The 13,417-nt window shown below is 57.8% G+C and overlaps 1 protein-coding gene across 3 annotated transcripts in view; it reads left to right on the forward strand.

Moving 5' to 3' along the window:
• BMP7 (bone morphogenetic protein 7) overlaps window positions 1-13,417 on the forward strand; it is a 168,079-nt gene that overhangs the window by 49,029 nt on the left and 105,633 nt on the right. For all 3 annotated transcript variants that reach the window (XM_045053460.1, XM_045053459.1, XM_011280760.4), the window contains exon 3: window positions 12,489-12,637. In XM_045053460.1, the coding sequence (XP_044909395.1) occupies window positions 12,489-12,637 (149 nt within the window). The remainder of the gene's footprint in view (window positions 1-12,488; window positions 12,638-13,417) is intronic.

Here is a 13,417-nt window from a genome sequence, read left to right on the forward strand (position 1 = left end):
CAGCCCAGAGCCCGACGCGGGGCTCGAACTCACGGACCGCGAGATCGTGACCTGGCTGAAGTCGGACGCTTAACCGACTGCGCCACCCAGGCGCCCCCTTTTCCTCTTTTAATAACACAGATAACAGAAAGTGATCCCAGAAAGCCCCCTGGGCTGGTAAGAGGACTCTGAAGATACTCGCACGTTCACGCGACGTAAACTGGAGACCTACTGCGTGCTGTGCCGTGTGTTAGGTGCTGGGGCTGCAACGAATGGCTGGCAAAGCAGGACTGTTTCTTCCGGGCTTAGGAGCTTGAGGTCTGGTAGCAAACAGGGAAAACCCGAAGAACCGTGCAAACGAACTTAAACCCCAGCCTGAGTTCTCGGAAGGGAGAGGCTCGGAGGGCGTCTAGAGACGGTGTGCCCATCAGGGCGTCGGCAGAAGCTTCCTTGGGGAGCCGAAGGCTGAGCAGGTGTGTTGGAGGTAAAAAGGTGAGGTTGCAGCGGCCGCACGTGCGGAGGCCTGGGGTAGGCTGGCGTCTGGTCCGGATGCGAGCCTGGACGGAGGCTGGGGGGGCTGAGGCCGTGGGGGCCGGGCAGCGGGCGTGTGGGGTGACGGGGGGAACACATCAGGGAATTTGGGCTTTTTATTCTAAGAGCCACTAGAGGGTGGAAAGCAGGGCAGTTGTGTTCTCAGATTTGAGCCCCGGAAGAGCCCTCGCAGGTTGCTGGGGGTGGGGCGGGGGTTGGGTGAGGACGGGTGGGAGTAGGACCCCCCCCCCCCCAGGCTTTCCCCCATCAGAAGCGTTGCTGGCTTCCCTGAGCCTCGGCCTCCCGCCTGTGGAAGGAGACAACAGCACCGACCTCTCAGGCTCCCTGGGTGACGGGGTGCCAGGCCCGTTCTAAGATCCTTGCACCTTGAGTGAGGGTCGGAACTTGGTTGTGAGCTCCTTGCTTTGGGGCTGGGGCAGCTTAAATCTGGGGTGGGGAAGATTCACGTTGACGAGGAGGTCCGTTCCGACCTGGAGCCTTGAGCCTTGGACGCTGGCCTGGCATCGGGAGTGCATCATTCTATGGAATCCATTTTTAGAACAATCCTCATAGTTCGCCCCACTTTGTAAGTAAAATAACACGAAAGACAGAAGCTGGCTTGTCCAGGGTCGCTCCACTGGGATTTTACTCTAACTTTCCCGGGACCCAAAGCCTTGTGTTGTAATGCCTACATCCCTGCCCGCCCAAAGTGTGGCCCAAGGACCGGCCTGGGGGATTCTTCGCAAAGTGGATCCCGGGCTCCGCTTAGACCTCCTGATTGTTTTCTCCTGCCGGTTGCTGCATCCCCGATCGGGGAGGACCTTCTGTTTTTAGCCGACCTTCTCGTCCACCTCCTGCCCCCGTGACCCATGTGTACGCACACATTTGAGAGACTCTTTATCACACACCAAGGTCAGAGTAGGCGTTTCTCTGCAGCAGGACTTCTCAGAGCCTTTAAAGAGCTAATGCACCTTAAGGAGCAATGATCCTGTGGTGCCTTCCACCCTTGTTTGAGAGCCTTTTGATTTTGGACCCTCTCGTTTTGCTCTCTTGGGTGTTCTGTTAGCGGAGGCAGTTGTTGAGAGCTTGGTAAACACATCCGTCCTCTCACATATGGGGAAACTGAGGCCCAGCCCTTGATGGCTCCTGACTGACTTCCTGACTTTTGACAACATGGGCCTCCTGGACTGTGGACAGGAGTCTTGTTGACCCTCCTGCGAATGCCCAGGCGGGGGACGGGGGAAGGGAGAGAGACCGACCGACAGACAGACGGACAGAGGGCCCCGGGGTGGGGAAACCGCGGGCTGGCGGCTCATGCTCCGGCCGTGGGAGGAGGCTATCGTGCTTCTTTGTGTGTTTTTCCACCTTCCTCCCAAATGACTTAATTTTAGCCTTCCTGGATGTGCGTATGGTCTTCACGAAAGTATTTAAAAAAAGCCTCTCTGACTTCATCTTCCTGTCCCAGGGATGCCAGGGACCGTTTGGGTAGCTTGGTAGAAAGGCAGGGCATTCCCCGAAGCCCCCGGGGTGGGGTGCTGGGGAGCCGGGCTGGGTCCTCCCCAGCCTGGGGCTCTGGAGGGGCACTCCCCACGGCACCACGCCCCGGCTTCCTCCCTGGGCCCTTTGATCTCCTTCCCTGCAGGGCTGGTGTGCCGGTCCAGGTGCGAGCAGGGCTGCTGGCTTCCCAGCCTGACTCATCCTTTGCAGCAACATGCCTGCTCTCCCTCCGTGACTTCCTGTCAGCCTGGGGCTCCCCAGTGCGCGCCCTCCTGCTCTCCGGCTTCTGGGGCACGTTCTCAAGGCTCAGCGGCGGTCAGTGACGTGCAGAGTTTGAAAGCGCCGGGCCCTACGGTGTTCCAAAGAGCCGCGGGCTGAGGGTGAGGGTCAGAGCAGGGGTGAGGGAGAGGAGGCTGCTGGTGACCCTTCATCGTGACTCACCCCCCGGCTGGAAACTTTTCCTAGCTTCCCAGTCCTCTTCAGACCAGAACCCCACCCCCACCCCCACCCCCACCCCCCGGGGCCGGAAGCTCTCCCCGCCTCTCTTACCTTGCCTCTCACACTCTGTTCCCTCTGCTGGAATGCCCTTCCCGCCCTCCTGGCTGCATTAGCCCTGCCCATCCCTCTGACCTGCCTCAGGAGACACTCGAGTGCTCTTTTCCTTCCTCTGGGGGTAACAGGGGACTCCTTCCCCTCCTTCGGGCCAACTGACCAGGATTCAATTGCCTTCGCCTTGTGAGGCACTCAGCCTCCGGAGTCCAAGCTCTGTCTCTGGCTGACAGAGCGGGTGTTGGGGGAGTGAGACTCCATTCGTTCCTGTGGCTGCTGGACCACAAATTCAGTGGCTCGAACGCGCACCCATTATGGATCTCGCTGAACTAACGTGAAGGTGCCCCAGGGCCACGGTCCTCCCGGAGGCCCCAAGGGAGGATCCGTTTCCTTGTCCTTTCCGGCTTCGGCTCACGGGCTGCGGCCAACAGTTGCGTCCCTGTGACTCCGCGTCTGTCCTCACACCTCCGTCTCTGGCTGGCGCACCTGCACCACCCAGAATCCTCTCCCAGCTCAGCGTCCTTCGCCACATCTGCAGAATGCCCTTGCCTGGACAGGTCACGGGTTCTGGGGATGAGGACATGGTCTTCCGGATTGGGGGGCGGGTGTTACTCTGCCCACCCCATAATCCGAAGTCCATTTCTCTCTGATGGGGGTCGCTTGGCACTGGGCCAGCCACATTCTCCTGGATTCTCTCCACACCCACTGACCCCTGGGAGGATTCCTGGCTGGGGGGGGGGGGGGGGGGCCGATGGGAGGGATTATTCATGTCGCTTTCTGTCTGGGGTGTGCTCCTCATTGGCTGAAGACACTTTTTGTTTAACGTTTACTTATTCTTGAGAGAGGGAGAGAGAGAGGGAGAGAGAGAGAGACCGAGCAGGGGAGGGACAGAGAGAGAGGGAGACACAATCCAAAGCAGGCTCCAGGGTCCGAGCTGTCGGCATAGAGCCTGACGCGGGGGCTCGAACATACGAACCGCGAGATCACGACCTGAGCCGAAGTCAGACGTTTAACCGGCTGAACCACCCAGGCACCCCGTTAGCCCCTCATCTGTAAAGCAGGGGTCACGGCTCTGTACCCCGGTGAAGGAGGAAGGATTAGGTGGGAGAATGTCACTCAAGCCTGGTGGCACAGCCGCTGCCCAGGCCTCAGTGTTGCGGTGCCGGGGCCCCTCGCTGCCGGGCAGGACTCCTGGAGAGACCCGGCTGCCTCCCGATGTGGCCCTTCCAAACCCCGGCTGCGTGTGCTCCCCGAAGGTTGTGGGCTGTGTCCCTGAGGGACCCCAGGGGGGACAGCCAAGCTGGGAGTCGGGCTGTGACGGCACGAGCGGTTCCATCATACCCTACACTGAGGCCCAGAGCTGGCTACCCCCACGCAGCCGCCGGTGGCCTGCACACAAAGTCTGGGTTTCGGCGCCGAAAATGGAAGCAGTGGGAAGAGATTTCCGAGGCCCCAGGCCGCTGGGACCCACCGGCGGGAGGGGGAGGCAGGAGGTGGAAGGAGGCCCGGTCCCCACAGTGCTGCAGGATCGAGGGAAAGAGGAGGGAAACTGGGTTCTGAGACAGGACAGGGGCTCTCCAGCGCCAAGGCCGCGGGCACTGGGGAAGCTGGCTGGGATCTGTTTCCTGTGGCTCCTGCCCCTGCCGGGGGTCCCCCGGGGCCAGAGAAATCCTCCGACTTCCAAGCTGGCCGTTCTGCGGGGCCCAGGGGCTGTATTCTGTGGGGGCTGTGTTTGCGTAGAGGGCCGATCTCTGAGGTCCGGGTCCAGGGGTGGTCCCCCCACATTCCCCCGGGGATCCCCAGCGCTCTGGGAGGTGGGTCGTGGTGAGGCCCTGTAGGTCACGGTCTCGGAATAGTTTCTAAGGAGCCAGAGGGCCAAAAAAAAAAAAAAAAAAGGACTTTCCGCCTTCCCACGTTGGATTAAAAATACCCACTTTTCCAGCGTGGTGGAACTTTCCGGGGCAGGTGGGCTGTGAGGCACCGGAAAGCGACTCTAGCCATGGCGTGTGGCCCTCCTGCTTCTCTCTGGGGCTTAGGTTTCGGCTGGTTCTCAGGGCTGGTTCTCTCCCAGGAGAGGAGGAGCCCACAGGCCCCGGCCACACACCGTTCCCAGGCCGGTGGTTAAATATTAACACCCCTCCGTGCCACGAAGCCGGGGTCACTGGCGGTTCAGGCCTCACAGGGAGCACGGCTTCAGGGGCTCCTGGGGGTCAGGAGGGAGAAGGTGAAGCGAGGCCACATCTGCATCTCAGCTCGGCTGCGCCCCTGTGCGCTTGGAGGGGTGGGCACGTTGTCCACACCCACGAACGGGGGCTGAGAGCCGGGCCAGCGCCCCCTCCCCGGTTCGTCATGCGGATCGGGCCGAGCGGGGAAGTAGGGTTGCCCCGCGGAGATCTGGCTTCTTCCAGAAATGGAAACAACGTGCCAGGGCCTCCTCGGGGGGCTCAGTGGGTTAAGCGTCCGACTCTTGGTTTCGGCTCAGGTCAGGGTCTCTCGGTTCGCGGGTTCGAGCCCCGCGTCGGGCTCTGCACTGGCGTCGCGGAGCCTGCTCGGGATCCTCTCTCTCCCCCTCTCCCTGCCCCTCCCCCCCGTAAAAAATCAAAAAGTAAACCTGAACACATATTTAGAAGACACGGAACGGGCCAGCTGAATTGGGACAGCGTCGATGAACACGTGAGGGGGGGAACCATCTGGGGGAGAGTTGTAGCTGAGACACGGTGGGTGGGTGTGGGAACCTGAGCACACTATTGGCATGATGGCTCTTTGCTCCGTGTTTTAGGCCTACGTTGGCTCTACCCGCTTCAAACGACACAGCTTTATTGAGAGAGAAATCGCATTCTGTACGACTCACCCTTGTGGAGCCTACCGTTCGGTGGTCTTTAGTCCGTTCAGAGGTCTGTGGCCATTTCCACTGTCCCACGTGTTCATAAGCCCAAAAGGAAAGTCCGTACCCACCAGCACCCCCCGCCCCCCCACCCGGTCCCCTCCCAGCCACCGCTCGTCTTCCTGATTCTCTGTAAACTTGCCTCTCTGGACAGCTCACGTAAACGGAACCCCCCCGCGTGCGGTCGCGTGGCCGCCCTCCTTCACCCGGCAGGATGATTTCAGAGTTTGCCCATCTTACCAGCCGGTTCTTTATTCCGTCTGACCGCCAAGTAATTTTCCGTGGCGTGGATGTACCACACTTGGTTTATCCACGTAGCAGTTGATGGGTATTTGAGTTGTTCACACGCTTTGGGGCCACGTTACAAACAATGCTGCCGTGAACCTCGGCGTGTCGGATTTTGTGTGGGTCTGTGTGCACGTTTCACGTCCCCACGAGCGGTGTAGGAGCGCTCCGGTTACCGCGTGTCCTTGCCAACACTCGTTACCGTCTGTGTTTTTGGTTTTAGCCGTCCTAGCGGGCGTGAGGGGCTGTCTTACTGTGGTTCTGCGTCGCATTTCCCTCGCGGCTGGCGATGTTATCTTCCTTCCGCGTGCTCACCGGCCATTGGTAGGTCTTTGTAGAGCTGCCGTTGACATGGGCCTCGTCCGTTGTTGGAGTCCGTGGCGGACAACCTTTCCCCACCTTGTCCTGTGCCATTTTCTTGACCGATTTGTATATAAGCAGGAATTGTCTGTTGATAGTTTGTCAATTTTGGTAAAGGTAGTGCAAAACCATTTGGGGTTTGGGGGTGAGAAAGGCTGTTTATTCCTGTTTCGATTCTTTTTTTTTTCTTTTGAGAGATCGCGAGTGGGGGGCACACTTGTGCAAGTCAGGGAGGGGGCAGAGGGAGAAAGAGAGAGAGAGAGAGAGAGAGAGAGAGAGAGAGAGAGATTGAGAGAGAGAGAATCTCAGGCAGGTTCCATGCCCAGCACAGAGCCCGATGAGGGGCTCGATCCCACAACCCTGGGATCATGACCTGGGCTGAAACCAAGAGTCGGACACTCACCCGACTAAGCCACCCAGACGCCCCGCGTGTTCCAATTCTCAACGCATTGAGTTTGGCTCGAATTCTCTGTTTGTTTTTTTCCGCCGTTTTTAGCATCTTGTATTTCTCCAGAAACACTCGTGCTACGCATTCTGTTTTATAGGACCTTTCTGCTTGGTACCCTATGTCCCCCTTGCCAAGAAGTGTTGATTTGTGTGGTCCTTAGAAGCAGCTCCATGGGACTTGTGTGCGCCGTAAGGTTTTACTAATGTCTCTTAGTAAGTAGATGGTTTGCGGTTTTTCTGTAATGCGGCGTGACTGGTTTTGGGGTCCTCTCTCTGGGAGGGACGGCCTCCCCACAACACAGCGGCTGAAGCGGCAGAGTCCTGTTTTGCTCAGAAATCCAGGCAGGGCTCAGCTGGGAGGTTCTCGTATTTTCTGTAGGGTCTGCTGTGGTCACTGACGAAGCTGTGGCAGCTTGGCTGGGCCAGGGACACCCAAGATGGCACCTTGTCTGGGGGCTGGCTTGGCTTCTCTCTCTCTCTCTTTCTTTTCCAGACCCTCTTCCCCCATGGCTTCTACCCCCTTCCACGTGGTCCCTCTTTCCAGCACAGCAGCCAGATTTCTTGATCCAGTGGTGAGCTTCCCAGAGAGCAAACCCAGAGCTGCTGAGCCCCTTACATTTTAGTCCCCAGCCTAGCCGGGCCTCGCTTCCACTGGGTCCCACCGGTCACAGCAAGTGGCAAAGTCGGCCCAGACTTCAGAGGCGGGAAACAGACCCCACTGACTTACGGGGGAGCTCCATGTGGGGGCAGCGGTGGGAGGAGTTGCCGGTGGCCCTATTTGCAGAAAACCTATAACTGTAAACATCCTAATGCAGTTGCCTGATGCACTTTGGAGTCCCAAGTGAACATTCTTTGAATGGATACGTGGTCTGTTGACTTGTGGCTCTTGGGAAGTCACGGAACGTCTGGGGCCAAGGCAGGTGAGTTCCGTGGTCTCGCAGGGAACCGGCCTCTGCGTGGCTCACGTCAGCACAGGGAGGCCCCGCGGAGCCTCGAGAGTCTGGTCTTCACTTGGGTCTCCCCGTCGCCGAAGAAGGTCGCGTTATCCCCATTTGACAGAGGAGGAGACTGAGGCCCAGGGATCGGCTGGCTGGACCTACTCTCCTCCCTTCCCCACCACCCAGACCTCATACCCGTCTAGTATTTTCTCTGCTCCGCTGCTGTGCTGTGATGGGAACGTGTGTGAACGCAGCATCCGACCACCTCCCGTGTCTCTTGTCCTCTGGTGAGAGGGTGATTTAAGGACGTCCCAGGGCTCGTGTGCTCAAGTTCCGGGGGCCGGACTTCCGATGCTGTGCCCGGTCCTGTCGCTTACCGGGTCACTCGGACGGACAGTTGGCTTCGCCTCTCAGGAGCTCACCGTCCTCATCTCTAAGATGGGAACACCACTCTTACCGTCGGGAGCCCCAGAGAACTGACGGGAGGAAAGCGCCGGGGCGGGGGCGGGGGCGGGGGCGGGGGGGTGGCCTTCACCCTGAGCCTTTTCGGCCTCTGCTCACGCCTGGGCTGGCTCCAGGAGGCCAGCGTGTCCAGGGTAAATGCCGCGTCACCGAGGGCTTCTCCGGTTCCTCCTCTGCGTGAGAACCGCTGTGCTCTGATAAGACGCTCGAGGTGCCGGCCGGAAACGGCCAGTCGCCCACCTTTCCCTCCAGACTTGGTTGCAGAGTGACGTCTCCGTTGCTTCGTCCGGGCCCGCCTCGTGCCCGGACCGTCGGGGCAGAAGCAAAGCCCGTGTCCGCGTCCCGCTCTCCCCGCCTCGCCAAGGCTCTCCTGCCCCAGTGCCTTCGAAGACGACTCTGCCCCTGCCAAGCCGGCCTGGAACAGACTGCAGCCCGTGGCTTGGGGGCGGGGAGCCGGTGCGTTCCCGCTGATTCACGGATGAGTCAACGCTCCCTGTAACATCTGGCGCGGGGTGTCACGGCCTGTAAGAAGAACGTTCAGTATCGTTTGGCAAGGCGTTCACCGTTCGGAGGCCTGATTCTGTGGCCCTAAGTGACTCCTCGTGGTGTTTTCCTGTCCGTGAGGGCCTCTCCAGATATCTGGTCGCGTTTTCTTGCAAACAGCGGCGTCCAGCAGAGTCACCCCCCCCCCCCCGCCCCAGGTTTGCGACTTCCGTGCTGTGGTGTGGACGCCTCCTGCGAGGGCCCCGGGAGCCTGTGGGAGCAGGGGAGCTGTGCTGGCTCGGAGCGGTGTTTCTTCTCTGCCTGTGGCTCGTTGGGAGCAGCTGACTGGTTCCCTGACGATGTTGGCAGCGATGCACGGCCAGCGGAGCCATCGAGGCACACGGGGGGCGAAGACGGCGGGGAACTCTCCTTTGTAAGCAGGCGATCTGCCTGGAACATCCCCCAAAGCAGTTCTGAATCTGCCTGTAACGGGGCGCCGGGCAGAGGTGGAAGTAAAGCAGTCAGGAAAGACTATCTCTTCGTTTTTGTTCAGTTCAGACGTGACAGTCAAAGCTAGGGTCTTCAGAAAGACTTCGGGGCTCCAAAAAGCCGTCCCTGGGGCGCCTGGGTGGCTCAGTCGGCTGGGCGCTGACTTGTGCTCAGGTCACGATCTCGCGCTCCGTGACTTCAAGCCCCGCGTCGGGCTCCGTGCTGCCAGCTCGGAGCCCGGAGCCGGCTTCCGATTCTGTGTTGCGTCTCTCCCTCTCTCTCTGCCCCTCCCCTGCTCGCGCTCTGTCTCTCGCTCTGTCTCGAAAAGAGATAAAGATTTTCAAAAATTTTAAACTGCTTAAAAAGGACAAATACAAATAAAATGAAAAGCCGTCCTTGCTTCCACAATCTCTCTGCGTTAGCGAGGGGACTGAGATCCTCGGGGACTTCCGAGTGGCTGGCCGAGACGCTGCACCGTCTGTTGGCCGGGAGATCGGCAGTCCTGTTTCTTGCACACGCACTGTAGAACATACCTCAGCATTTTCTGAGTCGGGTTCCGGCCATCGTTGGGTGTCACTTAAAAAGTGGGATGTTTGGGGCGCCTGGGTGGCGCAGTCGGTTAAGCGTCCGACTTCAGCCAGGTCACGATCTCGCGGTCCGTGAGTTCGAGCCCCGCGTCGGGCTCTGGGCTGATGGCTCGGAGCCTGGAGCCTGTTTCCGATTCTGTGTCTCCCTCTCTCTCTGCCCCTCCCCCATTCATGCTCTGTCTCTCTCTGTCCCAAAAATAAATAAACGTTAAAAAAAAAATTAAAAAAAAAAAGTGGGATGTTAGGGGAGGTGAAGGGGGATGACCCCCCCTCCCCCGCCCCGTTTCCGTCTTCTGGTCCGGATGATGCTGTCACTGTGGAGCGCCCAGCGCTCCCATGGCCAAGGGCTGGGCACCAACTCGACTAAGACAACCGGGTTCTCTGCTCTCAGACTTTGGGATGGGGCGATGCATAGAGAGAACTAGAACTCAAGCTCCTGCCTTCGACAGCTGGTCCGGATGAGACAGCCCTGCACCCTCACACCTGCCTTGGCTCGTGCTGCTTCCCCATCCCTGTGTAGGCTTTTCTGAGTGACCTGTTCACCTCCCCATACGTTTCCAGTGGGTTCTGCGATAAAGGAAATTGAAACACCGGCTAAAGTCACTGATCTAGTTTCTGCGTGCCTTCTCACGACTCTCATATACATTAAGGGGCTTGGTACATGTCTAATTTAGCGTTACGGCACGCAGCAGAGGTAGAATTCGGCCGACCTCACAAACGTGGAGTCTCCGGGCCACACAGAAGAGGGATGACAGGAGATGTGTCCCTCATCTAAGGTGGGGGGGTGTCTGCTCCAGCCGATGGCTTAATGGCTTGTATTACAATGAGTTTGATTTGCCAGAGGTTCTGAAAGGAGGACAATCACACCCGAGCAACGGCAGCGTCCAGATGAACCGCGTGCGTCCCTGGTTGCAAGCTTTGACTGGCAGGTGGTCTGGTTGGATTTCGATCCCGCCTTGACCGTGTTTCAGCACACAGTGACCCCTGCAGTCCCGGGCAAACAGCTTTGCCTTTCTGAGCCTCAGTCTTGAGATCTGCACAATGGCACACGTAATTTTATCCACCTCATAGAGTTGTTGTAAGGATTCCGTGCTGATAGGATGCGGGTCAGGCATTTCAGCCCAGAGTCTGGCACGTGGTAAGTGCTCAATAAACAGTCACTCCATCTCAGGCCTTTATGTGTGAGCAGAGAAAATTCGCCTTAATTCCCAGGAAAATTAGATCACTCCGGGTATGGTGCAGATGGTCGACGCCCCAGGGCAGGGGCTGGTTAGGGTGTCATTCGCCGTTGTACCCCAGTGTCTGGCACAGTGTGGGGGTTCAAAATTTTTAACTGATTGTTGAAGGACTCAAAATGTTGAAATTTTCAATTCTTACGAGTAAAAGTGTGCAGAATGTCATGAGACGTTGTATACTACAATTCTATTAACAATGAATGTAAAAATTCACCCATCCATCCATCCAACCATTCATTCATCCATCTATCTATCCATCCACCCACAATCCACCTATCCATCGTCCACCCATCTATCCATCCATCCCTTCCATTCCATCTATCCCTCCCTCCCTCCCTCCCTCCCTCCCTCCATCCATCCCACCATCTATCTGTCCATCTATCCAGTCATCCATCCATCCATCCAACCATTCATTCATCCATCTATCCATCCATCCACCCACCCATCCACCTATCCATCATCCACCCATCTACCCATCCATCCATCCATCCATCCATCCATCCATCCAACCATCCAACCACCCATCCAACCATCCATCCATCCATCCATCCATCCATCCATCCATCCATCCACCCCTCCATCCATTCACCCATCCAACCATCCATCCATCCATCCATCCATCCATCCATCCATCCATCCACCCATCCATCCATCCAACCATCCAACCATCCAACCACCCACCCAACCATCCATCCATCCATCCATCCATCCATCCATCCATCCATCCACCCACCCAACCATCCATCCATCCATCCATCCATCCATCCATCCATCCATCCACCCCTCCATCCATTCACCCATCCATCCATTCACCCATCCAACCATCCATCCATCCATCTACCCATCCACCCATCCAACCATCCATCTATCCATCCATCCATCCATCCATGCACCTATCCATCATCTACCCCTCCATCCATCCATCCATCTGTCCATCCACCCACCCATCCACCCATCTATCCATCCATCCATCCATCCATCCATCCATCTATCCATCCATCCATCCACCCCTCTACCCATCCGTCCATCCATCCATCCATCCACCCATCCACCTATCCTCCATCCACTACAACATCAGTTGTAGTTTTGACCATTTTGCTACTGCAAAATGTGAGAAAGAGAGGATTAAAGGGTCGTCTCCATTAATGCCCATCTAGGCATCCACCACCTCATACGTGGTGGGCTTAGGAGGAAGTTGCACGGCATGCAAATGAGGAGTGTGTGTACCGGTGCTTGGTTGCCTGAGCTCATACCCCAACTCCTGCCTAAATGACCTGGGGCAAGTCATGGTTTTACCGTAATCATGGTAATGATAATAGCCCTACACCTCAGGGTCGTGAGAATTGAATGAGGTAATATGTGTATTCCAGGCCATGCCTGGCAAATGGTGAGTAATCCAAAAAATGTGAGCTTCTGTTCCCTGAGAGTTCAGGCAACACAGAGGCTGCAAATGCCTGCCTTCCTGTACTGTCTCCCATCGGGATCCCCCCTAACAAGTGTGAAGGGTGAGCTCGCCTTGGAGCAGCGCCCTGTCCCCTGCGTGCATTCTCTGTGCCCCTTCTACACTCCCTTTTTCCATCACAGCTACTAAGGGGTCTTCAGCCCTGGATCTTGCTCTGATGTACCCGCTTCTGGGGGCCCGGTGCACCTCCTCCCACCTCCCCTACTCCCCACGGTCCTTCTGTCCAACGGCGGCCGGCTGGTGACAGGGCTGACCGAGCCATGACCTGCCATGCCTCGTGTCTCTCCTCCTCTTTTGTAGGGAGTCCGACCTGTTCCTGCTGGACAGCCGCACGCTCTGGGCCTCGGAGGAGGGCTGGCTGGTGTTCGACATCACGGCCACCAGCAACCACTGGGTGGTCAACCCGCGGCACAATCTGGGCCTGCAGCTCTGCGTGGAGACCTTGGACGGTAGGTGTCCCGTCACCACCCCTCTGGTTCCGACGCAGCCTGTGCTCCTGGACTCAGGTAGGAGCTCAGTAGCAAGTTCATGCTTGTTCCCATCCAGGGAGGGCTCGCTCCTCCGACCCCCACCAAGCAGTGCTCGCTGTCCGCGTTTTGATCCCAAGCAAGAGTAGCACCTGCCCCTTTGCAGGAGACGATGACACCGTTGGCCACACCGGGTTGGGCGAGGCCTCATTGGGTTAGCAAGGTCCCCGCACCAGCGGGCTGGACATCCTCGCGGAAACACAGACTCTGGCCCGTCCCAGGCCTGCACTGTTAACACCGGCACTTTATTTAAAAAAAAAAAAAAAATTTTTTTTTCTAACGTTTTATTTATTTTTGAGACAGGGAGAGACAGAGCATGAACGGGGGAGGGGCAGGGAGAGGGAGACACAGAATCTGAAACAGGCTCCAGGCTCTGAGCCGTCAGCCCAGAGCCTGACGTGGGGCTCGAACTCACGGATGGCGAGATCATGACCTGAGCCAAAGTTGGTCGCTCAACCGACTGAGCCACCCAGGCGCCCCTAAAACCGGCACTTTAAAAAAATTTTTTTTTTACATTTATTTATTTTTGATAGAGACAGAGTACAAGTGGGGGAGGGGCAGAGAGAGAGAGGGAGACACAGAGTCCGAAGCCGGCCCCAGGCTCCGAGCCGTCAGCACAGAGCCTGACCCGGGGCTCGAACTCACAAACCGCGAAATCACGACCTGAGCCGAAGTCGGACGCTCAACCGACTGAGCCGCCCA

Source organism: Felis catus, chromosome A3 (assembly GCF_018350175.1).
Source record: "Felis catus isolate Fca126 chromosome A3, F.catus_Fca126_mat1.0, whole genome shotgun sequence".
NCBI classification, from domain to species: Eukaryota; Metazoa; Chordata; class Mammalia; order Carnivora; family Felidae; genus Felis; species Felis catus.